General features: G+C 50.1%; 2 protein-coding genes and 1 long non-coding RNA gene across 15 annotated transcripts in view; 1 reads left to right on the top strand and 2 right to left on the bottom strand.

The window, feature by feature from the left end:
- SH2D4A (SH2 domain containing 4A) overlaps nucleotides 1–18,165 on the top strand; it is a 54,715-nt gene extending 36,550 nt beyond the window's left edge. For all 4 annotated transcript variants that reach the window (XM_036896296.2, XM_036896294.2, XM_036896295.2 and 1 more), the window contains 3 exons: nucleotides 1,629–1,759; nucleotides 14,597–14,817; nucleotides 15,248–18,165. In XM_036896296.2, the coding sequence (XP_036752191.2) occupies nucleotides 1,629–1,759; nucleotides 14,597–14,817; nucleotides 15,248–15,340 (445 nt within the window). In that variant the 3' untranslated portion in view covers nucleotides 15,341–18,165. The remainder of the gene's footprint in view (nucleotides 1–1,628; nucleotides 1,760–14,596; nucleotides 14,818–15,247) is intronic.
- LOC118917956 (uncharacterized) lies at nucleotides 17,435–21,037 on the bottom strand. The gene is made up of 3 exons (XR_008998729.1): nucleotides 20,597–21,037; nucleotides 20,199–20,320; nucleotides 17,435–17,569 (listed from the first exon to the last, which is right to left on the bottom strand). It is a non-coding gene; the product is annotated as an uncharacterized LOC118917956 (long non-coding RNA).
- Nucleotides 21,038–24,277: 3,240 nt separating this feature from the next.
- The window catches only part of CSGALNACT1 (chondroitin sulfate N-acetylgalactosaminyltransferase 1), a 350,833-nt gene continuing 347,216 nt past the window's right edge, over nucleotides 24,278–27,894 (bottom strand). For all 10 annotated transcript variants that reach the window (XM_057505244.1, XM_057505246.1, XM_057505249.1 and 7 more), the window contains one exon: nucleotides 24,278–25,914. In XM_057505244.1, coding sequence (XP_057361227.1) covers nucleotides 25,625–25,914 — 290 coding nt within the window. In that variant the 3' untranslated portion in view covers nucleotides 24,278–25,624. The remainder of the gene's footprint in view (nucleotides 25,915–27,894) is intronic.

Here is a 27,894-nt window from a genome sequence, read left to right as displayed (position 1 = left end):
ACCAGTCACGAAGGGGGAGCCTCCTGCATGGGGCCTGAGCATGCTCCAGCTCGCCCAGGGGGTGTTGGCCGCAGATCCTGGCCGGGCCGCCTGCCCGTCCACCCTGCTCTGCAGACTCCAGCCCTGGTGCGGGTGTGACATGTAACAGGCTCACACCCACAGTATTTTAGAACACAGCGTCTGTGAGTGACAGCAATGAAGGTGGCCTTTAATAAGGGCAATTCTTGTTTTAAACTGTGCTCAGTGAGCTCATTTTTTCTGACTTAGGGCATGAAGTGCTCCTTGTGAGGCAGCCTGACTGGGTGGGCTGCGGCTTTAAACAGTGATGAGCGAGGTCAGCAGGAGCCACCCAGGAGGGGACAGAGACTGGTTGTCCTTGGAGTTTTTGCTTCATCTCCCAAGGGAAGAAGCACCCAGTTTGAACGCTTGTAAGAGAATGTACATGTGATCCCATGTATGTGCGGTGTCTGCCCCCAGGAGAGTCAAATACTGGAGGCTGTTTTCATCGAAGTGCTAACTGCATGTGAATATACATATGTACATGTGTGTAAGTACACCTGACATATGTGCCACCTGTAACTCCTGGTAGTATATGTTACAATCAAAAGCATAAAGAGCCATCGGTTAATTCACATGACAGGCCATTCCAGTAGCTTGTCCAAACTTGTTGTTTTTACATTGAATTCTGCTCAAAATGAGCAAGCTGTAGTTTGGGACTTGGGAATATGTTTATTACATTTCAGTATTACCATCTATAATGGAAATAGACTTACACCCCAGAACTTAAGTTCTGCTACTGAATGCATTTCAAAAGGATTCTGCGGCTGTATCTTTTTCTTACCGATCTTCAAACACTCTTCTTTCTTTTCTTTAAATTTATGAGACTCTCTTTCAGCAGAACTAAACCTCTTCAAAGTATGGGAGAGAAAAAAGCAAGTCAGGGAGGTGAGTGGAAACAGGAAGAAGGGAAAATACGAGGATTAAATGCTAGGAAAGAAGTTCATTTTATTGCATTTGAATTGTTTGCAGAAACATGCTCTCCAGAAGAACACTGCCAGAGGTGTATTTCACTTCTTAATGCTTTTTTTCCCTGATTTTAATTGGGAGTTAATGGAGCTTTTATTCATATTAAATGAATTAAAATCTGTGTATTAACACAGCAGTAGCTCGTACCCCTGACTAGCTCTGTAGGTGGAAGGGCAGGTGGCAGATTGATGTTCGTGCCTGTTTTCTGCCCTTGACAAGTTGTGTGACGGCAGTGTGTGGGTCCCGCTTCCCATTAGCTCAGCCCATGCGATTGGATCTTCAAATATCTGTAGTTCTCACCTTCTCCCTCCCTCCCTCTCTCCTTCTTTCTCTTTCTATATATGTGTTATATATTACACACGCATATGTTCATATGCACACACATATTCACACACATGCATGCACACACATATACATGTGTGCACATATATGTGCATACATATAAATACATACACACACCTATACATATAATATATACAGCCTTCAAAAATCATATAAACACACACACACACATATATATATACACACATATATATATCTAATCTGATTTTTGAAGGTTTTGTTTTTAAAAATCTAACTTGAAAAACTTTCATAAATACCAGAAACCCAGGCGTGACAAGGACGGCATCCAGCTCTGCCCAGGAGGACATTGTGCGGTGGTTTAAAGAGCAGCAGATGCCACTGCGGGCGGGCTTCGAGCAAAGCTCGGACAGCATAGCACCCTGGTTCCATGGTGAGTGCAGAGCCCCTGGGCGCAGCCTCTACGGGCGGTGGGTGTGGCTGTGTTAGCCCCTCTGGAGGGCAGAAGGAGGAACGGCCTCCTTTTCTCTGCTGCCCAAGGAGAGTCTGAAATCATCTGCACAAAGCAGTCTGTCCGAGGTTCCTCAGTGAGCTGCGTTCTCGTAAGGATCTTAGGAAGCAGTCGGGGCCCTGGGCTCTGTGGGTTCACTTACCACCACCAGTAAAATGCCCCTGGGCCGGTAGGAAGCAGAGCCTGCTGCTCACCTCCACCAGGGCACTCTGTGGACTCCCATCAGATCCCATCAAATGGCGCTGCCGTCCAGGCGCAGGGCCTGGGCTCAGCAGTCAGGCCAGCCCCCCGCCGCCAGCCGAGGGCCCTGGAGCAAATGCCTTCCTTCTGGGTGGCAGGTTGGCTGAGCCTTGTTTGCCTCAGCCGGGAAGTGAAGGCCTCGAACACTGGACCCTTCAGTGAGAAACTGGTTTTGATCCTTATTGTGGGGCACCGTCAAGGCTGCAGCGGAGCTCCTAGGAGCCTGAGCAGATATTGGCTGATAAACCGTCTCTTCCCTTGGCCCTAGAAACGTGATTGATTCAGGCTGTCTGTCCAGCTCACATTTCACAGAGCCCCGAGCTCCTTGGGCGGCAAGGAAAGGGAGTGACCCCCTGCCCCAGGAGGCCTCTGTAAGGGCCGCGGCGTGGGCTGACCGGCTCTGCGGACAGCGGAAGCGCTTTGAAACAGAAGTGAGGTTGTCACTGAGCTCGCTCCTGCTAGAGGGTGTCTTGGTTGCATCACGTCTAGGGCTTTTCTCGGAGAAGCAAGGGGCCCCAGGCCTGGGTCAGGTCTCCTCTCCCGCTCGGGCTATGTGGAGGCAAAATGGTGAGCGGCTCCAAAATCCACTGGGGGCGCATGCTCTGTGGGTGCCAGTTCCATGACCCGCGAAACAGGCTATTGCTTCTGAACTTCTGGAGGGAGGAGCTGGAATAAAAGTTCAAGGGCAAGAGAGACCCTGAAATGCACACTGGCCTCTACTTGCCGGGCACTGTTTGATGGTCCCAAGCAAATCTAGGTACGCAGAGGCCGTGGGGCTCAGCTCTCCCTGGGCTTTCGGCCCCACTGGCCAAGTGGGACTCGGGGAGGGCCCACTGAAGAGATTCTCGGGTTCTTACTCATTTGTTGTTAGTTTTCCTTAGAGCCAAAGCACATGTCAGCTTCCCCCTGGAGCAGTTTGATGTTAGGACCCAGACGGACTGGCACAGAGGCGAGCTGGCACTCTCGTGGGCTGCCTCCTGGTGTCCCAGGGGATTGGAGACCTGGGCCTGCTTCCAGGTGGTGTGCACGGGCCCCTCCCCAGGGCGCTTTTCCTCCCGCACCCTGGGGGGACTTTCCTGCGGATCCGTAGTCCCCCTTGCTACACGGTGCAACCACAGAATTGTGAATACTCGAAGCCAGGAGTTTGGGTGGAGGGCTTTGTGAAGGAACTCTGTGGTATTTTTCTATTTTTTTTTAATATTCTGGAGATGTGGTTAATATTGGTTCATTTGGAGATTTAATGCTCGTAGTCATTTTGGAGGGCTGTGAAAATGCTGTCGTGCATATCTGAAAGCCTCCTGCCTTGCTGAGACCTTTCAGTGGGAGAAAGTTCTGGGCTTCATCATGATGTGAATGACCGGGACGATCTGGCCTCCTAGATCGGCCTCCTGCCTGGTCTCCATCTCTGTCCCCTCCTCACCATAACCAAACTGCAGTGAGAGGAAAACCCAAGGCCCCTCCGGGCTCCACAGAGCCCGCTTGGTGGCTGCTCCAGACCTGTCCGAAACCGCGTCCCCTGCCTCGCTGGCTACTCCCCGACAGCCGTCTCCCCCCTGCCCCTGCACATGGCACTTGTGCCTGCCTCAGGCCTTAGCAGTTATCCGTCCTGAAGGTCCTCCATGGCCAGTTCTCAGGGAACTGGCTCACATGCTCCTGGAGGCTTGGGGGCCCCACATCTGCTGCGCGGGCAGCAGGCTGGGACACGGGAGCCTGCAGCTCAGCTCACAGCCCGGCTCTGCGGGGCCCCTTCCTGCTCAGGACGGCCAGTCCTGTCCCGTCAGGCCTTCCACGGAGTGCTGGGGCTCCCGCACAGCCTGGAGGATTCTGCTCCCTTCCCTCATCCAATGAGCAATTTTTCTGACTGAAATACTTAAATGAAAAGAGAGTGTGGCGGTAACTCTAACCCCAACGCCGCAGCAAGTGTTCCCCGCACTCTCCAGACATGGTGAGTGTTAGAGCTGCGTTTATTCATGCCTCCTTTTCTTAGGAAGAAATGAAACCTGACAGCGAATTAAGGCCCCCATTTTTACTTCCTTCTCGATTCTATTTCCTTCTCTCCTTCTCCAGAAGTGAACCACTCTTGTGAGGCTGTCCTTCTATCCATATTTTTATACTTTTATTACATATGTGTGTATTTCTGTAAAATATATTAGTAATATATAAAACATGCATGTATATCTTTCTATAAAACATATATATAGTATTGTATTTAACATTTACATGGTATTATGTTATACACATTCTTCTGCAACTTTCAACATTATGTTCTTTGGATATTTTTGTTTATAAATATAGACTGGATCATTCATTTTACATACTGTACAGTATTTTATAATATACATATATGTTATTTATAATGTACTTACATATGCTATAAAACATGTTTTATATGTGTTCAGTAAGATAATTATATTTTATTACACATGCACATCATTGATTCATCCCTTCTAAATTTGGTACAGTTTTTTTGCTGTTACAGAAAATGATACAGTGTACACCCTTGCCTGTGTTTCATTGTACACGTATGTGAAATTTCTTCAGGGTGTACATCTAGAAGGGAAACTGCTGGGATGTAGGGTGTGTGCATCTCTAATTATATTAAGCATTGCCAGGTGCCCTCCAAAGTGATGATGAACCCATCCATACTCCCACCCGCTGCACCGCAGAGCCTGTTTTCCCACCTTCTTGCCGTACCTGGTGTTGCCAGGCTCCTTTCCCACTAGTCTTAGGAGACCACTGTGCAGTCACATTATTTTAATTTGCACTGATTTGTAGTGAGGTTGAGCCTTTCAAGGTTCCTGGCTGGGTGGGTGTCTTCTTCTGTAATTATTTGTAATCTTTTGACCATTTTTCCAATAAACTGAGTTTTTAATATTGATCTATAGGATTGGGATATTCTAGGTGCTGATCCTCTGTCAGATGAGGGGTTGCAAGTATCTTCTACTCTGTGATTTGCCTGTTAGCTTTTGTGCACAGTTTGAGGTGTAGATGTTTTTCATTTCAGTGAGGTTGAGTTTAGCTATTTTTCCTATGGCTTTTGGTTGTTTTATGATACACAATCCACCTGTAATTTGTTTTTGTGTATGAGCTGTGGTGTAGAGACCCAATTTATTCTTTTTCATACAAGTGGCCAATTGTCTCAACATCATTCATTACATAATTAAATAGTTCTTCCTTTCTCCACTTGATTTGTAGTGCTACCTCGATTGATGCCATGATCCCGTATATGGGGATTACTGTGTATTTAGAAAAGGCTTGAGCAGGTCAAGTTCTCCCTCCTACTCCTTTGAATTGTCTTAACTTTTATTGGCCCCTTGATATGCTCACAAAGCTTTTAGGGGAAGCTGTCAAGGTTTAAAACCTGTGCTGGGAATATTTGAATGGAATTGCATTGAATTTATAGATTAATTTGGAGAGATAATTGCCATCTTTATGTTATTGTATCTTTCCATCCATGGACATGGTAAATCTCTCCTTACATTTCATTTTAAATTGTTAGATTAATTTCCCACACATACATGTACCTTTAAAAAAAGGCAAATTAGATTTGCCCTATGTACTGACACTTTGTTTGTATTTAAAAAGGATTTTTAAAAATCATGTCATTGGCTGTTATTGGTGTAAGGAATTATGCTTTTATATGTTGCTCTTGAATCAAGTCACCCTGTTGAACTCTCTTATTAATTCTAATTAATTCAAACAAAAAATAGTTTGTCAGAAGATTCTGTTAGAGCTTAAGGGCAATATGTGCCAAGCATTATACTGCACACATTAAAGGAAGTGACTTTTATTTCCACCTTATGGGAAAAGAACCTAGGAACTAAGATGTTGAGTTCTTTCCAACATCTACCACTAGCTGGGGGCAGGGTCCACATCCAGACCCCAATCCATCTAACTTCAAACCCACAGCCTGTCTGACTGTTAACAGTGGGGGCTCCCACATCATGCGCTTTATATAACCTGTGAAATTTTAATCAGTGGACAGTAATAGCACAGAGATTGTTTCTTCAATAAAGGAATGAGTTCTCTAAATCTCACTGTCGACGGAGAGGTCCCAGTGCCCAGGAGCCCTCCTTCAGCAGTGTTGCCCCTTCCCCAACCAGGAGAAGAAGGAAAAACCATATTTTTATGTGGACACTGTTTTGCTCACTCCCAAGTAGAATCCTAGGAAGCAGATATTTAACATTCAGACCTTTAATAAGGAGCCCCAAGTGTTTGGGATAATAGAAATGCAGGCAATATTATGATCGTGGCAGTGGTTACCCAACTGTATACCTTTGCCAAACCAAATTGGTGAATTTTGCTGTATGTAAATTATATCTCAAGCTGATTTTTTTTTAATGGAATATTCCCAAATTAGCACAGAGTTTTCTTAGTTCCTAGCAGGCTTGGCACAAGACTCCAAGATGAGTATGCCAGGTTTGAGTGGCGTTTTCTCCCCTGTAGTAGCATCTATACTGTAGAGTAGGTTTCTAAAAGTAACTCGGCTAATCCACGTACAGAGCATTTCTATTAATAGGGCTTACCAGCCCTGAGTCGCTCAAGGGTCAGCTCATCCTGCCCTTCTCTTCATTCTAATCCTGACCTCACCACAAAATCCTGTCATGTACAAGCAGTAAGCAGCTTCCATAAAGTAGACCTTAATCACTACAAAAATGCCCTGTGTTAGTCCACAAGTATTTGTTTAGGACCTGTCTTTAAAAAGCCCAGAAGCCAGGAGGTCATCCCAGAAGGCTTCATGCTTTGGAAAGACGAAAGGACAGCAGCCCTTCAAACAGGACGTAAAGCTGTCTGGAGCATCTGGCAGAGCCCTGCCAGTTAGGGTTGGGTGGGTGCTGGGAGGGGGATGCAGTGTGTCCAGCACTGCTGGTGTCTTATATTCTGTTTCCTAGATTGGTGATCTCCACACCAGACTTGATTAAGTCTGCAATTTTGTCTCCTGAAGGATTGTTTCCTTCTCTCTTCATCTCCTTTTATCTCCTCGAGCCCTGTGGTCCTTCACTGATCAGTTCAGGACCAGCTTGACCCTCAAATACAAGTCTAGCTTTTCTTCATCTCCCTCTGGCATCTGGTCAGCACAGGGCAGCAGGCTTGAGGATGGGCCTCATGGTCTAGAATGTCCGTAAGTTGGTGGCAAACGCTGGGGAGCTCACCCGGCTAAATTTAACATCCTGATATGCGAAGTCGTTTTCCTTATTCTGAGTCTCCAAAGTGTGTTAGTGTATCATTCACTGTACTCAGCAACGTGCTCTTTTATGCTTCGTGGAGAAAGGGGCCAAAGAACAACAAAAAAAAACCCAAAGCTTGAAGGTCTGTCCAGAAACCCACAGATGCATTTCTTCATTCTGTCCACCAGCATTTTCCTACTTGTGTTAAATACACAACAATGTCCAGGAGCTTAGCAGCCAGCAAGGACCATGAGTGGGAAGGTGGGAATAAAATAGAAATGAATGTATAAACAAATTCCTGATTTAGGAATTTTCTAATTGCTTCTGTTGTTTTTAGGAGAATTCACTTGCTTCATGCATCAGTAGTGGATCATTATTCCCCTGAAATGTAATTAACACTTACTCAAATATGGATACAATTAGACTGTCCATCAGATATTTCCACCCTGATTTGTTCCTTGCCAGTGTCTTTTGCAGTTATGACATATAATTGAACCTGTCCTGCAAACGTTTTAGTCCCAATATTTTATGTGTTAAGCTACTTAAAAAGCAAATCCCTTTAACATCGGATATCAGCACAGTTCACACTGCAGCTGTTTTGATTACTTCTATTTTTACACATCCCTCCAGACTGCCATTCTCCTTGGGGAGGAAGTCCTGCTCATCTCTGCGGAGGCAGAACTCAAGTCCCAAAGATGCTGTGGCCCGGGGTGTCTGATGTCCCTCTCCTTCTGGCACTGTGCCTCCCACAGCCCATTCAGGACTGAGTGCACTGCAATCCCAAGATTTCTTTGGGGATAAAATTTTAATGAATCCGGGAATTAGCTCCCATAAGTGATAATCTGTCCTTTAACTCTTTTGCTGAGGAGTGGAGATTTTTTCATTGTAGATCCATCAAAATTCTGCCCACCTCCCACAAAGGGATTTCCAAGCTTCTGTCTTAACTAAACACAAATTACTGACTAGAGTGACTTCTCAAAGTCCCCCAAAAGTACACATCCTGCCTTGTTTGCACATATTATTCACACACTTCATGGAGTGTGGCAGGCTGTGGCCAGTGGCTGGAATATGTCACTGCTTGTCTGTGGCAAAGAAGGGCAGCTGGCAGTCCCTTCCCTGGCAGTCCCTGTCCTGCCCTTGAGACAGACCAGCAAGGCTTCAGCATGAAGCCCTGGGAATCCACTTACATTTCAGCATGAAGGCTTCATTGACACTCATGACATCGAAACATTTTGTCTGGATTATTCTTCATCGCTCTCCTGTGTGGCTGCCTGTAGAAGTGCAGTTTTCTGAAGTAGCTGAAGACGAGACAGACGCTTAAAGCTACACACATTTATTCAGATTTGAGAAGAGCTAGCTTTTCTGCAGCAAATCCTGTGCAGTGCTGGCTTTTCTGGAAGACCCTGACATCATCTATGACTCAGTGCGGCCAGCTTGCTGCAGAGATGTTAGTATCTTTTTCCACTGATGTTGAGAGTTGTCCATTAATGCCAAAGCCTTCTCTGACTTGAGTTTTTCCAGCAGGTATGGGGCCTGCCTGCACGGGAGCTCACAGCCCCATTCCAGACACCGGGGGGCTCCAGCCTTCCCATCCCCTCTGGGCGCAGGGGGGACCTAAAGGGACTTCAGAGGCCAGGGAGAGGTGGTGGGTGGGTGAGGGGCAAAGGAGAGTGCCTCTCATGGGGGTTCTGCTGCTGAAAGAAGTATTTTGAAATCCACACTGTCATCAGGCTTTCTTTGCTGTCACATGCTTTGTGTACTGGATTTCTACTGCCCTAGCCAGAGGGCATTGACACCACTTCTTTCCGCCAGGGGAAGAGGCGGCAGAGTGTAGGGGTTAAGAGGCACCTCTGGGGACACACTGCCTGAGTCCAAAGCCCAGGTCCCCACCAGCCAGCTGCGTGGCCTCAGGCAGGTCCCACGACTCCTGTACTGCCGGTGATGCAGAGAATGTATTGCCTGCCGCATAGGGTTGTTCTGAAGACCCGGTGAGTTCACATGTAAGTACCTGGAACAAGGCCCCAGACTTTGGCTGTAATTTTAACCTTTGATTATTAAGGAGACGCGATGGACCATAGTTTAAGAGCTCTGAGCACTTTCCTCCTGCCCCAGGCGCCCAAGCCCACAAGACTGAATGCCAGCCATGGTGCGTCTCCATCCCGATGGAGACTGAGGCTGGTCCCAGAGCCTCTCGGAAACACTTTCTTTCAACATGGAAGGGGTGAAGAAGAGCATAACGTAGGAGGCAGCTGAAGGGGGAAAATACCGAGCTGTCTTCCAACTGTAAGACCCCCAGGGGCTAATGTGGACACTCTTGAGTCCGGCAGGGTTGCCACTTGGAAATAAGTTTTAAGTGGAAACTTTTAAGTCAGTTTTTCTTTCATTCACCCCCTTCTCTGGGCAGACTGCAGTATGGGACTTGGAGGTCGCCTGAGTAGCAGAGGCGCGCCCCTTCATGACGCTGCCTGGCGCCGTCCCCCTGCACTGCATTCTGGGCAGCCAAGAGGCGGAGACCGTATGAGCGGCAGAGCCATGGGGCATGCACAGGGAGGACGCAGGGGGCTTTTCTGTCCTCAGCAGTGTGAACCTGAGCTTGGGGGAGGTGGCAGAGGTTACTGATAGTGCAGGTGACTTAAATAATCACTGAAGACTGTGCCTTTATGTTGCCCAGGTGAGACATGAACACCTCTTTGTGCAATAAATGCTCATATTTTATTTTCAGCCAATTCCAGGAAAAGTCCATGAGCCCGGGGGCAAAAAAGCTGACTGGTGAGAGTGGGGGACAGAGCCCTGGCCCACCACGAGTCCTGTAGCCTGGGGCCTGCGCCCTTCCCGCCGCGGGTCCCCCACCTGCAGAAAGGGGATGGTAGTAGGCTTGTGTGGGGCACGTGGGAGGACGCCGTGGAAGGGCCCATGGAGGCGTGCTGAGCAGCGTCAGGTGCCAGCGCAGGGACGGCGCTATGGGTGGGCTGCCTGGGGTCAGCGCACCGTGACAGCTCGGTGACTCAGTTCTCTCACTGGTTACTAGAGGTCAGCGACACAGCCTTTGCCCGGTGCTGTGAGGACCGTGAGGTCCTGCACACTTGGAGGAGTGCCAGGCCCGACCGTGAGAGCTCCAGGTGCCGCTGTTATCTGGTTCTCTTCCACTTGGTTTTAAGCACCTATTTTCCAGATGCTGGAAGTAGGTCAGGCAGATGTGCACATATAAACAAAGTGAGGCCTGGCAGTGCTGCAAAGAAACATGGAGGGCACCTTTGGGCCACTGGTAACAATTCTCAGACCACAGGTAGTGGCTGCTTTGCAGTGCCCCTGGGAAGGAAGTTTCTGACTTGATTATAATGAAATTATTTGTTAGCTCTTTCCTGAGCATCTTCTAAGTGACAGGTGCTGAGAAATAGATAAGATGTGGTAGTTGCCTTCTAGGAGCTCACAGGACAGGGGTGGGGCAGGGAGACACACAGCAGAATGTGCAGTGAGCACTGACAGAGCTGTGACTGCAGGAGCCGAGGTGTGGACGGTGTAGCCCATGAGGCCTCAGGTGGGCCAGGTGTGTGCCCAGCTGGGGGGGGGAGCAGGCAAGATCTCGGGTGGGCCGGGTGAGTGCCCAGCTGGGGCAGGAGCAGGGGAGACCTCGGGTGGGCCGGGTGAGTGCCCAGCTGGGGCGGGAACCCCTGACACCTTGGGTGGCCCAGGTGAGTGCCCAGCTGGGGCGGGAGCAGGAGAGACCTCGGGTGGCCCGGGTGAGTGCCCAGCTGGGGCAGGAACCCCTGACACCTCAGGTAGGCAGGGTGAGTGCCCACCTGGGGCAGAAACCCCTGACACCTCAGGTGGGCCAGGTGAGTGCCCAGCTGGGGTAGGAGTAGGTGAGACGTCAGGTGGGCCGGGTGAGTGCCCAGCTGGGGTGGGAGTAGGGGAGACCTCGGATAGGCAGTCAGCTGGAGGTAGAAGTGGGAGCTTAGCAGGCCTAGGGGAACCTGAGACTTACAGCTCAGGGGGAAATCAGGAAGCTTCGTGCCATTGAGCTGGCTCTTGGAGAATGAGTTGGTACTTCCAGGAGGAAGCTGTGGAGCAGGGCACCAGTGGGCCTGTCCTCCTCCTGTAGGAGCATCACTGCTGCTGGGTTTCCAGCCAGCACCCTCCTAGAGTTTCTGAGTTTTTTCAGGTCTCCTGGGGACTGTTCACCCTCTCCAGTGGTTCTCCTGGGCCTGCCAGGGAGCCCTAAAGAGGGGCTTACAGCTGCACTGTCCAGTGTGACCACTGGCCACATGTGACTTTTTACATCAAAATTAATGAAAATTAAATAAAATTAAAGGTTGAGTTCCCTCAGTCACACTGACCGCATTTCAGCTGCTCAGTAGGCACATGTGGCCAGCAAGGTATTTCCATCATCACAGGGAATTCTGTGGAACGGTACTGTTCTAGAAGCACCTGGCATCATGCAGCGAGGGGCACTTGCCCTCAACTCCAACCGTGTGAACCTCCAAGCTCGCAGAGGCCGACCCGGCTCCCCCAGCCTCTTCAGAAGACCCCGTGCAGGGCCCTTGGTGTCTGCTGAGCCCTGTAGTTCTGCTGCACCCTGCCCGGATTCAGCTCTAAACACACTGCCCCTGCGTGGAGACCTGGTGTATTTGAAAAACTGATGAAGTAACAGAAGTTGTTTATTTACCCCTTTTCACTAGCACAGAAATCCTCCTATGACCTCTGAAAGGTTTGGTTCTTTTAATATGTGGGAAGAGAGCTGGTAAAAAGGAGGCAGCCTGGGGTGTCACCACCTTTGGAGAGGCTGGGTGGAGACCACAGCTTCAGAATTCCGAGTCGTGCCCGGGGAAGTCAATCAGGGGGTAAGTACTGTGAGGAGGCGGCCCGCGTCCACAGTGACTAGTACCTGACCCTGGATTTTGGCTTTGCGTTCGAGAGCTCTATTCGTGGGCAGCCGAGGCTCACTGCTGGCCAGCTGGCACAGCCAGCCCACTGCTGTTGTTGGGATCGTGAGAAATTATACATGGACCTGCATCAGCGGAGGCTCCAAGAGAGGGTGCTCTTCAGGAACGGCGGTCCTGCTGTGACGCAAGAGCACAGCCTTGGCTCCTCAGCGCTTTCCTTACGAGTCTGCTGTCCGTACCGGCGTGTTCAGCAGCTTCCTGAATAAAATCATTTTATTGTGTTCCGGTGTCTGTGGAGGGTAGAGAGTGCCCAGGTGTATGTGTAAGGGTAATAATTTCAGATTGAGAGGCTCTCAGGCAGTTTGAGGTGGAGCTACTCTGACCTGATTTCAGGAGGAATTCAGCCCAGGCTTGGTTATAATTCTCCAGAATAGCTCTTGTTTGGGGAACCGAAATCCATCTGGGTAACATTCAGATGTACATTACACCATCTGCCTAAGCAACTCCGGATTGCAGAGTTAGCCTGCTGTGAGTCTGGAGGAGAGAGAAGTCTTGTCCCTAACACCGCCCCACCGTCCCTCATGGTTTATCAGCCCCTGGGCTCTGCAGGGCAGTTCCTGGGTGGGTGAAACTGCCCCTGGTCACGTGCAGTCACCGGGCAGCCTGGTTACCTGTTGCCTTGTTTCCACTTTTGGTGTCACCTGAAATTGATCAGCAGGACAGGTGTATTTGGAAAGGTAAATCAGCCCCGGCAAGCAGCGTGGTGTCTGCTGGCCCTGGTTGGGCCTCCTCTGAGCGCCTGACATGGCTGGCACGGCAGCCATGCCCACATCCCCACTGTCCCCAGAGGCTCAGAACCTGCTGTGCCTACAGATGCCGGCGGCTCCATCTCACCCAGGAGAGGCAGGGAGCTGCAGGCTGTGCTGGAGATAACATGCAGGCCGCAGATGCTTCCAGGCAACACGGTGGAGTGGGAGGCCCTGCAGGACAGGCCAGGAGACTGCCTCACTTCAGGGCCCCTTCCTGTGTGTGGGGGGACTGCCAGGCCTCCCCGCACCCCATTCTCACCCCGCCATCACTGCACCTGAGCCTCCTGCCCTGCGCTTTGGAGAGCAGACCCTGGGGGCCCCCAGATGGAGCACAGGAGAAGGCAGGACAGAGGCTAGGTCAATCTTTGCTGGGGGAGAACAGGCAGTTTTTTAACCCTCCTTTTATTAAAGTTCTGCTAAAAACATAAATAAATGTTTCATTTTACATTTTACTCTGGATAATTGGGTTCGATTCTCAATTAACTTCATTAGTAAGAGTAACAGACTATGATAATCCATTGCCTTTTCACTGGGAGGGTTTTGTCTGTTTGTTTTCCTAATAATATCCTGAGTATCAGCCCGGAGCTGATGGTGGAATCTGTCTGCTGAAGTGAAAAGGGCCTCTAGGAGATTGTGGCTCCTCCTCCCAAGTGGAGCTCACTGGATAACATGCCGTCTTTCTGAGAGGCGTTTGTACGCATTCTGTGTGTGTGATAACATCACTATTCATCTGAGGAATTAAATAGGAGTAAGAAGGAAACTGAGTATGAGTCAGACCTCATGCGCTTGGACAAATCAGGCAAAAGGCTGGTCTGAATTAGTGTGAATTCATGAGGCATATGAGCTATAAATGTGTGTGTGTGTGCATGTGTGTGTAATATATATGTTGTATATATAATGTATATGTAATGTGTTACATAGAATGTAATATATATCATATATAACTTCATGTATATGAAGCATTTCATTCTTTTGAATATATATGAAGACATGTGAAGACATAAGTGTGTAAACATTTACACACACACGTAAGTACAGATACACTTTTATTCCTTGAACACCAATAAATGCCATGTAGGAGCAGTTGCAGCACGGGGTGTTCAGCAGGCCTGGGGCGGCCCTGGTTCTTCACTAACCTGCCGACTCCCAGGCTGGTGTCTCTCAGCGTCAGCACGAATGGCATTTGGGGCCAGATCACCCTTTGCTGGGGGGGCGCCCTGGGCTCCGTGGGAGGTTTAGCAGTGCACCAGCCCCACCGGCCAGTGACAACCAAATCTATCTCTGCCGTGTCCAGACGCTGCTCTAGCCGAGAGCCACTGTTCAGGACTAGGATCCTTTCTCAGGCCTCACCAAGTGCCTCCCTGGCCCAGCCCTCCCAGGAGGCCTGGCAAGGGCTCCCCAGGCTCAGCAGCCATCTCACACCTGTGCCGCCGAACCCGGGTGTGGGAGGGAAATGGATTGTGTCCCCGGCCCTTGGCTTCCTCAGCCTTCCCTCGCCAATGGCCAAATGTTAGGCACGCTGCTGTGCTGCATGCCTGAGAGGCCCAAGGTGGGCTTCAAGTTGCCCTTCCCTTTCACTAATCACAACCCACACAGCTGTGCTAAACAGATGAGTTTTGGAAATGATCTAGCCGAACCTCCTGCTTTTCCTTCCCACAGGCATTCTCACGCTAAAGAGAGCCAACGAGCTTCTGAGCACCTGCGCGCCGGGCAGCTTTCTGATCCGCGTCAGCGAAAGGATCAAAGGCTACGCCCTGTCCTACCTGTCCGAGGACGGCTGCAAGCATTTCCTCATAGACGCCTCTGGGGACTCCTACAGCTTCCTGGGGGTGGACCGACTGCAGCACGCCTCGCTGGCCGCGCTGGTGGAATACCATAAGGTAGGGCGCCCTACAGACTGCATTTGTTCCGTGAGTTGTGATCCTGCAGCTGCTCTAATCACGAAAGGCAGTTTCACGGGAAAAGGCTGAGACAAGTAACGGAGAGACGAGCCTTTGAGTATTCTACCTGATAGTCAGGAGGAATTGCATTTCCTTTGCCATGGAAGCTGGTCCCTCCTCAGATACTTAGGGAGACACCACTGGGGCAGGGAATATAGGCAATGGTAAGTGTCTGTGCTCACTGCGCCCATCTGAGAACGCTCTTAGCTTAGAACCTGAGCCCGGGAGGGAAAACCAGTCGAGCTTTGTGTGAGTCCCGGGGAGGCAGGAAGCGACATGCTCTAAAGATGTAGGAAGGGCACCACCGTTATTTCGACTGTCCTAACAACCTGCCCCCCAGCCCGCCTGATCTGTGTCTTCTGATTCCCAGGAGGAGCCCCTCACTTCCCTGGGGCAGGAGCGCCTTCTGTACCCCTGCGGTCAGCGGGACCAGCCGCCCGACTACGTGGAGCTGTTTGGGTGACGGCCCCCAGCGTGTCCCGCGGCCTCCAGCTGGGCTTTCCTCCGGACAAATACTGCTGAAACGGACATCTATGCGTGAGGCCAAAGTCCCCCTGCAGCGAGCCAGTACCCATCAACCCAAGCATCTCAGAGCCCCCTGGAAATCCCTGCGCCAACGTTGGGCTTCAGTGTTAAAAGTACCTCTGCATCATGCGTTCCCAAAGAAAAGGGAGAAGACCCCCAATTTCAGCAGCTATCTAAGCTGAAGGATGTACCCTTAATGACGTATGTTAGATAAAAACAACAGAGAAACTGAAGCCCGTTAGGGATGGAGTACTTCAAGAACCGTAGCTGTGTGAGCTCCTTCCTGACCTCCACGCGCTGTCTTTGCATCATCTCAAAAAGTCTCGGGTCCTGTTTGCACGAAGTACCATGCTGGCCTCGGGAGGCTGGCAAGGAAGCCTTTCCTAGAGGCTGGGGTGACTCGGCAGACGCAGTGCCCCTGGGGGGCGGGTGGGAGCCAGGATGGAAGGCACACAGGGAAACCCAAGCTGGTAATGCACACTGAATGAGTTGTTTTAAAATGTAGGATTTTAACAAGAGAGGCTCAACTCGTTGGGGGGAAAACAAACCACCGCTGCGCACTGTGGCTGGCGGGTGAGTGTGCGTCCCGGGCGCTTCCTCACCGAGAACCGGGCCGGCCCTCACCCCGTGCGCCTCAGCCTCTGTGGGCGACCCCGGACGGGGACGTGCACGCCGGCGGAGGCGCCACTTACCAGTGGAACAGTCGCGGGCCCGCGCGCCGTTCGGGTGCTGCTTGAGGGGGGCTGTGTCCCCAAAAAGAGATGCTGACGTGCAGCCCCGTGCCCGTGCCCTGCTGCAGGCCCGGGGTCTCTGCTGGCGCGTCAGGGTCAGAGGCGGTCCCACCGCGGGAGGCGGGCCGGAATCCGCGCCGGCGGCCGGGGGAGGAAAGGGGGGCTCAGACAGAGGCGCTCGACGGGGCGGCTGCAGGCCGCGGCTCCCCGGGGCCTGGGACGGAGGCTCCTCCCGGCACCCTGATTTCAGACTTCCAGCGCCCAGAAGTGAGAAAGGGGCGCGTCTCGTCCGACGCCACGGGGCCCCGTGGCCGACTGTCAGGGCGGCCTGGGGGACGAAGACGGAAGTTTGTGTCGTTTCGGGGCCTGCCGCGGGTCGCGCCCCGTTTGTTGCTGTGCAGCCTGCGCGCCTCACGATGCAGCAGGCGCAGGCGTGGCGGCGGCGCCCGCCTGGCCCTGCAGGCGCGCACAGCCGCGGGAGTCCAGCCCCAGCCCGGCGTCAGCACAAGAACGACACAGAGGGCTGCGCAGCTGCTTGGGGAAAATACCAGTTGACAATGTAAAACAACCAGAGAAGAGGGCAGGGCGGTTGGGGCTGGGGTGTGCCTGTGCTCCACTGAAAGGGCTTTTAAACAGACCATTGTTAGGAGTCTCTTGAAATTTCCATGTGGTTTCCACTGTCTGAGAGACGACTCTTAGCTTTTGTTCCTAAGTGTGATTCCAACAGCCATGACATTACAGAGAGCACAGCGCTGGGCGTCGGAGACTTCTACTTCATCCCTATCTCTGCCCATCCCTGCTCTGCGATTCGGACAGGTTCCTTTACCTCTCTGAACCTCAGGTTTCATTTCTAATTTTAAAAAAGGCATCTTTTGTATTGATATATAATTGACATTTAACACAATTAGTTTCAGGTGTACAACATAATGATTCAGTATTTGTATATGCTGCAAGAATGATCAGTACAATGAGTCTAGTTACCATCCGTCACCATACAAAGTTACAAAAAAAATTTTTCTTATGAGATTAAGATTTACTCTCAGCAACTTTCAAATACGTAATACAGTGTTACTGACTATAGTCACCATGCTATATATACATCTGCATGACTCATTTATTTCGTAACTGGACATTTGTACCTCTTGATCCCCTTCACCCGATCCACCCACCCCAGAAATCCCTTCCCCTTTGGTGCCCACCTGTCTGTTCTCTGTATTCATGAGTTTTGTTGATTTGTTTTTATGTACCACATATATGTGAAGTCCTATGGTATTTGTCTTTCTCTGTCCAGCTTATTTTGTTTAGCGTGATACCCTTTAGGTCCTTCTATCTTGTCACAAATGGCAAGATTTCATTCAATGGTTGAGTAGTGTCCATTGCATATATCTTCTTTATCCATTCTTTGCCCACATCTTCTTTATCCACTCATCTAATGGCTTAAATAATTCAGAAATGAGTTAAAACAAAATGAGGTGGAAAAGGCCTGAATTCTCATCCTAGCTCTGCTCTCACACTCCTGACACTAGTTAGACACTTCCACTGACAGACATTTCCATTGCTTCCATATCTTGGCTATTGTAAATAATGCTTCAATGAATGGGGGGTGCAGATATCTTTTTGAATTAGTGTTTTGTTTTCTTCAGATAAATACCCAGAAGTAAAATTGCTATCGTATGATAGTTCTATTTTTAATTTTAAGAAGGTATTTGAACTAGGTGATCTTTATTATTTTCATCAAGCCCTGAAATCAAGGTTCTGGAATAAACAGAAAAGTACACTCTTGTCACTAATCATAATGAAGACATAAGGTCCCAGCATCACCCTCTGCCTAAAATAACCTTGGAGGAAATAGAATCACATCCACATATAACTACACTAAGTGACATCCTACTGGAGGAACATTTAGAAAACAGGAAATAACCTGACCTATTTAACTTGTATTATAAGGGGAGCAGACTGGAGTTCTGTGCTGTTTTATCCTGTTGGCTGTTGCTATTCAGAGGAATAAACTGTCCAGTGTTTGATGACATGACGACCAGCAGTAATACTTGAAATTCTTGGGATGGAGAATGGCTTAAATAATTCGGAAATGAGTTAAAACAAAATGGGGTTGAAAAGGCCTGAATTCTCATCCTAGCTCTGCTCTCACACTCCTGACACTAGTTATGGCCTAAGGCAAGGATGTCCAAACCCTAGCCCTGGTCCTCTAAGCAAGCCCAGATCCCTGACCTGCCCACCTGAGGTCCGTTGTTCTGGCATGCTGCCCTCAGGTAACCACCCAAGTTCTAATCTCAGGTACTCTGGCCTGCCTACCTCTTTGGGCCTGTGTGCAAATGCCACCCTCTGCTCACAGTGATGCTTCTCTCCCTCGACTCCCTCAGTAAGTCTGCAGTCTTGCCCTACAGGCAGTCATCCCAGACATTCTGGCTGCCACCTCCCTCCTGCCAGACCCTCACAGACCCATCAGTCCCCTCAGGCAACCTGAAGGCCCCTGGTTCTGGTCTCCAGCCCCACCAGCTACAGTGGGATGCCCAAGGAAGTTACTTCGTCCCTCAGAGTCACCAGCAGTGCTGAGCAATATCAACTATTAGTAGGCTCAAACCTTATACCAAGAAGAGGGAAAACATGGGATAGTTAAGAAAAAGATCAAAGAAAAAGAAGGAAAATTGAAAATGAGACATGGACAGGTCACTTAAAATATCTCAGGGCATTTACAAAACCAAAAACTGCTATCTGGGCTGACACTATAGAATTAACCATCCCTGTAAGTGTAAAGCAATGGCATATGCTAATATGGCATAAAATCTAATTTTAGATTAAGAAAAAAAATTCATTTTTTTCTTTTACAATTTTTACAATTTTATAATTTTTATTATGTTATAATTTTATAATTTTTACAATTGCTGCTTCCTGTAGACACAGCTTTCTTCACATGCTAGAGCCCAAACATGGAGGCTTCAAACATATATGCCCTGGGAGTCCTGCCATTTGGTGCACAGAAGACACAAGAAATGATGCATAGAGTGCGTGGCTGTTTTTCCAGCAGGGCCCTCTGCTTTCATTTTTATCAAATGCATTCATTTCCATCTGCATTGCAAAGATGTTTTTTTAGAACCTAAGTTTTCTACAATTACATCTTTAAATAATACTTCTGTTTGTGCGCCCCCACCCCACTCAGGAAGAGCTATAAATCTTAGATTTCTTCGCCTTCCATTTTTATAATTTTATCCTCGTTTTCATCTCTCCATCCTTTTCTGTTGTTTTCGGAGAGCTTCTCATCGCTTTCCTGTCCACATCACATAAAATTTTCTGCAGTGTTAATTCTGCTCCTACTGCCTCCAATGTGGATTTCAGTACTTCTATTTCCAGTTTACATGCTGTGCTTCCTTATCAAGGAATCCTTCCTATGCAAGGATCTTTAGACTTCCTACTGCCGCCCCAGATTGAGAACTGTCACGACGCTTAAATAATAAAAGTGTCCTCATTATTGTGTAGTAAAAACACATTATTTGCACTCCACAGATTCTTGATCAACTCAGTTTACATAACCAGTGGGCTCTGTATCCTAATGGCCTATTTTCTAGAGTCTCTAGGATGAATTTCAAGGGGGAAACTTTAAAAGAGTAAGGGATGAAAGGATGGATCACACAATACACTAGCCAGTTGTCTCGCAGAGGAATGGCTTGCTTAGCTTGGATTTGAATGGCACAGAGAACACGTTCTCTGATGTCTGGCTTTGACAGCCCCCAACTTAACAGTGGCCAGTCTTTACCTCCAAACTAGTCATTAACAAACTGGTTTGGCTGCCCTGGGATTCCTGATCACAGAAGCCCAAGTACTTGCCTCCCTTTTGACCAGACTTACTACAAACCCAGGTCCTTGTCTCTGCCCGTCTCCTGAAAAGGTCAGGCAGCACCAACAACACTAAGCCTGACTCTGGGAGGCCAAGCCCCGCCCCCTCCCCAGTGTAGATGTTCCCTCATGAAGTCTCCCCGCGACGGAGCCAGCGTTGGGGACCCCTCACCGCGCTGCCCCTCAGCAGGCAGACCGAGGCGAGCCCCTTACCTTTGCAGCTGCTCTTGGAGGTGTGGCAGGGCTCCAATCAGGCTTCCCCACCAGGCACCCCCCATCTGCTGGCCCCACTTGCTCGGCCGTCATGTTCGCATGGCTCTGTTGGAGACTCAGGACTAGAAAGACGAACAAGCTAATAAGTAGGTATGTTTTTCCTCCGGCTTTTAAAAAATTTAACTTGAGGGGTTTTGTGTTTTAAATTTCTATGCATTTATTTTTACATTTTTATTTTTCTTAAACTTTTCAAATGGAGTTCACCATCCTAGCAGGCCAGGTAGTATTTATTGTAGTTCTTTAAACACTGGAGAGGGGGGTGTTTTGGGCGTGGGCTGGTTGTGGGCTGCAAGCTGGGGAGACCTGCGGAGGCGGATGGAATTGCCAGCAGTACTCACCTCCTTTCCGGCTGAGCATCTGACTCTCGGGATGCCCAGGAGTCCAGTTCACCGGGCGACCCTCCGGGGAACCACCTGCAGCAGGCAGGCCGTCTGCACAGCCAGCTGCCAGGCTGAGGGTGCTGGGTGCTGGGGCAGTGGCCTCCCTGAGCTCTGGGTGGTGCGAGCTGGACGCAGCCCTGAGGCGGCACGGGCTTTTCCCCCGAGGCTGCCCCCCGCACGCCCCTCAGAAGGGAGACCAAGGCCGGCATAGCCAGCGGCTGCAGGCAGCTCTGTCCGCAGGGCGGACTCCAGGATCTGCAGTGCAGAGGCCTTTAGAGAGGCCCCTCTGCTGACCAAGGGAAAGACAACCCCCACCCACCCACACAGGCCCCTCAGTTTCTGTCAACAACAGCAAAACACAGAGTCCTGCCAGGAGAAGCAGCTTTGAATTCAGGTAGGAAGCTGATCAGAGCGAGGATCACACAGAGCTGCCAGTTACTGGATGGGTTTGGGAGGGAAATACGCCCACCCTTCTGAGGGACACAAAGGGCTTTCTCTCTGATCAGCACTTCTCAGGAACAATGTCAAAGCTTTTGCAAAAAGCAAGTATTCCCCATTGCTCCCCCCTCCTCCTCTAGGCGGTCTTTAAGTCTCAGGGCTTGGGGGCCTGTGGAGGGCACCATCAGGGTTGGCACTCAGGTGTGGCAGGGGAGCAGGAAACAGCCAGAAACTGCGCACAAGAGGACAGGCTCCAGACTCGCCCCAGGCCAAAGCCGCCCCAAACCTGCCAGCCCCGCCAGCCCCCCAACCACCAGGCCTCTGGACCAGGATGTGGGGCTTGGAGCCCGCCGCCAGCTGGCTGGGTCTCAGGGCCAGGTCCCGACCACTCCCAAGCCTCAGCTTTTCTGAACCTGGAAAATAGAAGTTAACAATGTTGTCTTAGCAGGCTGGCCCTGTGCACATTACGTGCCTGGCTCTGCCTTTACTTCAAAGAACTCTAATGCTTCTCTACTGCCAAAGGGACCATCAACTCCAAATTACTGAGCATGCCATTTGAGGGAGAAATTACCCATTATATGTTTCACTCCTGGCAACCTTTCTCCAGCTTTATTGAAACTGTGTTCAGAATGACAGAAATAAAGGACAACAGCGCACATGACAGGTTCCTCTCTCATGTGTGACCAGGCACAGCCTCTGCTCACACCCAAGAGGAGCTGGGTGTGCCCGGATGCAGGGAGACCCTGAGACTGCAGATCTGGGATTAACAGTGGGACCCAGCCACCTGCCATGCACGTCCACATCCTCAGGACTCACACTTACAACATTTCATCTCCACAGCAGTCACCTGACAGGGTGACTCACGTGCATCACTCCGACGAGGAAATGGGGACGGGGTGCTGAGCAACTGCACATTAAAGAACTGGAATTTCAACCCTGGCAGGCTGGCTGGGGAAGCCATTAATACCATGTGAACTACTGTGTTTACCTCAATATAAAAATGTTTTTTAAAAATAAGGTAGACCAACATATACTGATGTGGTAAGGTATTCAACATGTTTTGTTAGGAGATAAAAGTATGTGCGAAACAATTTAAAATATAACTGCCGCGCTGAACTGAGCCCAGGTGAGAGAAAATTAGATAAAATGGGAAGATTTTCTCTGAAACAAAGTGCACTGAAATCAGATTCCGGTTAGCTCTTCTTTTCAGCGTTGGTATTCAGTGTACTATTTCTTAACTTGGTTCAGGCAAAACCTTAAAAATAGGTGTGACATCGTTAACCTGATAAAAATCCCGCCGCCTGTCTCTTCGCTGGTGTGTGGAGGCAGGTTGGGCACATGAGTGAGTGCAGAAGAGGGGCTAGAAAGCAAGATGATTGGTGGGAAAGGGTGCGAGGCCAGGCATGGGGGACTGGCAGCAGGGGTGTGCTGGAGAGCAGCCTTCTGGGCCAGGGAGGCCTGGCGGGTGGCCTCTGCCAGGCGCCCGCTTCCCAGTGTAATGGCTCCCACTGTGCCTGACTCCAAGTGTGGGAAGAGGTGTGGACGAGTGGCTCCCACACCCACACTGCTGCTCGGAGGGCCCCGGCCTAGTGCAGTAGAGACCCCCGCTCCTGTGCAGGGACTCGGCCAGTGACCAGGTGGCTTATACTCAGTGACACGGAGGGAGGCGACGAGGGGGACAGTGAGGCAAGCCTGAGCCTCTGGCTCCTGTGGTGCATGTCTCCCGTGGAAGCGTGTGCCCACCTCCAAGGACAGGCCTAGTGGCCCTTCCTCTGTGGCTACAGTTGGATTTCGAGCTCCTCTGACGGTTCCCGTGGGGCCTCCGCTGGCCCGGCCGTTGTCCGCGTCTTGGTGGGGAGGGGGCAGGTCCTGTGAGGCCCTGCTGAAGCCCCACTGTGATGGGGTTTGGAGGTGGGCCTCTGGAAAGCAAGCAGGTGGTGAGGGTGGCGCCTGAGATGGGATGCGGGTCCCTTTAAGAGCAGGAGGACAGCTGGCCCCATGTTGGCTCTCGGCCACACGGGGCTGCACAGAGAAGGGTCCTGATCAGACACAGGATCGGCAGCCCCTTGACCTTGGATTCCCAGCCCCCACAACCTTGAGAAACCGCTTGCGGTTTAAGCCACCCAGTCCGTGGCATTTTTGGTACAGCTGCCCAGACTCATGTGCCCTCGTAGACAAGCTAAGACAGAGGGCTCCTATCTTTCGATAAAACTGTTTCAGCTGACTATGCTTTAAAAAGAGAGAAGACATTTAATACTGTGCTGTTTCCTCTTCTTTTCCCCTACCTTCAGCAACTTAAAAAACCCATTCATAGCCACTGTCTCGGCCTGTGTGATACACAGTTTAAACAAGCAGAGCTGCAGAGGGCAGGACACCCAGGTGCAGCCGAGTCCCCGGCCAAGGCACCTGTGCCCCACGGCCAGTGTGATGAGCAGCACATCCTCCCAGCACCAGGGGAACACGGCAGGACAGGAGTGTGCGGTGCACCCCACAGAGTCCCCGGGGCCACAGGAGAGACGGCAGACGCGCGCCTGAATCAGTGTCACCATCATATGTGGAAACCGGACACACGACAAGTCAAAAGGGGCCTTGGACATAATGTCTCAATTTCTTCTCATTAAAAAGGACAAATAAAATGTATTAACAGCTCTGTTTTTCCTTACAGTTCTCTCTTTTCTCTAGACCAGTGGTTCTCCAACCAGGGGTGGTTTTGTCCCAGGGGACATTGGGCGCTGACCACAGACACTGTGGCTGTCACCCTCGGTGAGGGGCGCTCCTGGCACCAATGGGCAGAGGCCAGGGATGCTGGCAAACACCCTCCAGCACAGGGGACACACAGGACGGCCCCTGTGACTGTCGGGAGTGCCTAGGCTGGGAAACCCAGGGCTGTGCACAGGAAGCTGTTTTCCAAAAACTAAAGCCATGACCTTCTTGCTCCAAAAAGAAATCATACCCACAAATCATGTTTTATTAGTTGTCCAGTGCCACCTTCCAGTCATATCCTGTGTTTTAATTGAATTTTATGAACTACCAGTACAAATCAATACAATGTATGTTTGTTTTATACACCAATGGCTTGAATGTTCTTGAAGCTTTTAAACAATGTGTAGACTGTGGACACATAGAGGGCAAGGAATCAGAGGTAACTAGCTTGTGCATCTCATGCTGGCTAATGAATAGTTTTCACATGAATGAAACCACTCAATGTTAACTGTATTTATTTTTTTTAATAGTTGGAAATTGTAATAAAATGCAATTTTCAAAAGCATCTTGGTGACTGAATAGAACTGCTTAATTTAAAAAATAATTAAGTTACTTCCCCCTAGATTAGGGCCATGTAGCAAAATCTACCCACCTGACTCTGGCAGGTGAAAGGATCTTTGACAGAATACATTTCTTCTGCATTTCTTCCTATGAAAGCCAGAAGCCAGGAAGAGCACCTCCTTTGGAAAGAGACCATTTGGTTCGCACAGTACACTTTGGTTTATTGAGACAGGTAAGAAAGTGGTCCCACTTCTCCTGAGGAGAAAATGTGTTTTTCTGAGTTGTGAATAAATCAAGGTATCACCAGACTGAACAAGTTTCCTTTCCTCTTAAGGTAAAAAATATATCTTTATTTTCTCCAGTGTTCAGCTGCTCCTTATGGGAAATACTCTTCAGATGAATTCTTTCTAAGTCCTGGTCTATCGGGAGCCCTACCCAGTGCCTCCCCAGTATTTGGTACTTGTCCTTGGATATGGGTATCAATCTGATGCTCTGAACTGGAAGTTCTTATAATACATCTAAAACTGTCTTCCTAAAAAATAAAAAGATATATACTAACTTGTGCTCTCTTAGTAAGGCTTGCAGATTGGTAATTAAATAAGCAGAATATAACTCGTAAGCAAAAAGAAAAAGTGCATTTTTAAATGAAATTAACAAACGGAGATGGTCAAAACTATAACCAAGAAGTTGAGCAGATTATTTTTGGTTAATCTTGGGGGAAAATGCCAGAACAGGTTTTTTGTCTTTTTTAATCCATTTGGTTTGCTTAATACACTCAGAAGTTTCGGGATGAATTTATCTTTGAATTTCACATGGTCTCCTCGCCTGCCTTCTGATATTTTCGAATCCCTTAGACACTAGGGCTCTACCAAATAATCATTCACGTGGGTAACAATGTGCTTGCCTCTCATTCTAATGAACTTTCTACAAAATCAGTCTTAATTCATGAATATTTCAGTGGGCATCGAAAAGAACAGATCTCACTTTTCTATAAACACAATCAAAACCTCCACACCATTAGGCTTCTAATCTCACAATCATTCTGCCTTTGTCGGGCATGGCACAGGCTCTGCATCAGGGTTCCTCTGCAGGCAAAGGGTGAGATTTTATTCCTGTTACAAAGCCAAACAGAGAGAAACTGGAGGCTTCCCCTCATCTCTTTGACTGATCTGTTAGATTCTTGTTTCACCCTCCACAGGCCTCTTGTCCCTGTTTGCAGACACTCCTTCAGGAATTGCAAAAGCTAAAAAACTAGAATGTCTCCCCAGTACTACCCCCGGGAGTTCATGTTTTCTTGCTACTCGTCTTCTGTCTCTGTTTGCGCAGGTGAGCCTCTATCTCGGGCCTGAAGACCAGCATGCCCAGCTGCCCGTGGGATGCCTCGTTCATGGCCTTGGACTGCATGCACATCTTGTACTGCTCGGGCGCCAGCTCGTCCACACAGTGCTTCTCATGCCACAGGTGGAAGAGGCCCCGCACGGGTGTCCGCACCACCACCAGGTTGCTGTGCAGGTACTTGCGATAAAGGTGCACATCCTCCCCGCCCCAACCTTTGATGTCCAAGTCAAACCCACCTGCGGGAGAGAGAGCACATGCGGGGTCAGGCTGGAGGGGAGAAAGCACACGCGGGGTGGGGCTGGCAGGGAGAGAGCACACGCAGGGTTGGGCTGGCAGGCGCCACTGGGCCTCCTCTGCTTTCCTGGCCTGCACAAGCTCCAGAGAAGGGACATCTGCGGAGAGGGTTTCACCGCCCTGCATGTGACCATATGTCCCTCCAGGTCAAGAACTCAGAGCCCCCGCACAGGGAGGCCCCCTGGCAGCCAGCACCCACCCGAGGGACAAGGCTGTGCCCAGCATTCCTGGTGGCTGCCTGCTTTCCGGAGCCGGGGCAGCACTAACAGAGAGCCCCAACCTTGGACAAAGAGCCAAAGTGGCCCAACTTTCTGACGTGCAACCTCTGAATGCAAACTCTTGTGCATCTGTGTGAGTGTGGCCCCCACCTGTTATTCTGGCAGCACGAGAGCCCAGGAACCCAGAATGAAAAACTCAGAGCCCACAAAAGCGCTCATCCTTCCTCAGACTGACGTGCTCCCGAGAGGCTGCGTGCGCGGCCCCGGCTAGTGAGCGAGTCGTGGTAAAGGGATGGCCTACACAGGCAGCCCTGAAGTCCCCCTCGGATCTTTGCCTCGCTTCCTGGTAGACTGCCCCACAGAGTGAGGGGTGCTCCACAAAGCCTCACCCGTGTGAATAGAGAGGCCCCCTGACTGTCCTTTCGCTAAAGCCCACTGCCACCCAAATGCAACCAAAGGGGCTTCTTTTGATCGTGTGCCTTGTGTGCTTAGGAGGTTCATTCCACAAGAAACAGTGAGGTGGCTCTCAGCCGCGGCTCTCAGTCACCGTGTAGCCCTCTGTCCCCTTCAGCCCCCAAGCTGTGAGGCTCTGACCACAGCTGTTGCCGGAACCACGGAGGGGCTGCGCTCAGGGAGAACCACGCCCAGCCCTGCAGCCCCTCGGTGGGGGGGAGGCAAAGGAAGGTGGGTGAGTGTGAGTCAGGGGCCTGGAATTTACGTCTTGGTTCTCATACAAGCTGCTACTTTACCTCTCCTGGGTCTGTTTACCCTGAAATGAAGCAGGTGTCAGAACCAAACAAGACCATAATGTAAGGGGCACGTCTTGCTCATCTGTAACTGATATATCATCACGGGCAGCATTACAAGTTATCAAATAGAAGGTGCACAAGGAAGACGCTTGCCAATTGATGCCACGCTGCAAAGAATGAGCAGGGTTCAGATGTGGCCAAAAGGTCAGAGGTCATGCAAGGGTTTGCTGAGGCACGCCCTTCCCAGCCTGCCATGCTCACATTTTCAGTTACAGCCATGCCCCTCCTTTAGGAAAATCCAATATGATATAAACCCAAATTTGATGAGCATACATCATGCTCAAATAATCTTATCTTGTATGTAGAAAGACAGAGTTTCTCAAAATGGAAATCTCTTTCAGAAACTTTTAAAAATATGCCACTTCAGGAAATTTGATTTGTACGTAATCAGTAAGGAATATTTCTTGGAAAAATTAAAAAACACCTGGGGTTTGCTGCTGGGTGTCTAAGAACAGCCCCTAGGCAGAGACCAAAGCCCTGGGTGCTCTGCTGCTTCTTAGAGGACTTGACTTCAAGGTTTTTATTTGTTCCTTTTGAACCCAGTAATTTCTGTAAGGGTTCTGCAGTCCCTGTAGTCGACCTCACTTCTGAACAAAAACCTGGGGCCGCTCAGATCCACTCACTGACCTTAAGAGAAGCTTTAGGCCCCAGGCCCCAGGGGAGCAGATGGTAAGGGGGCAAGAGGAGCGGGCTCCGGGAGCCCGGGGGACCTGGGAGGGGCACCTCCATGCAGGGGGAGTGCAGGGCCTCCCCAACATCATCCCGACTTGGGGTCCACCCTGAGCCCAAGATAAGGTTTCCGAACGGCTCATCCACACCTTGGTCATGTATAAGCCACAACTCTGTGTCCTCCTGAGGCACACGGGTGGGGCTCACTCCAGGCAGGTTGGGCGGC

This window comes from Manis pentadactyla, chromosome 7 (genome assembly GCF_030020395.1).
Source record: "Manis pentadactyla isolate mManPen7 chromosome 7, mManPen7.hap1, whole genome shotgun sequence".
In the NCBI taxonomy this organism is placed as follows: domain Eukaryota; kingdom Metazoa; phylum Chordata; class Mammalia; order Pholidota; family Manidae; genus Manis; species Manis pentadactyla.
The sequence above is the reverse complement of the archived record's forward strand: the minus strand, read 5'-3'. Positions and strand labels throughout refer to the sequence as shown.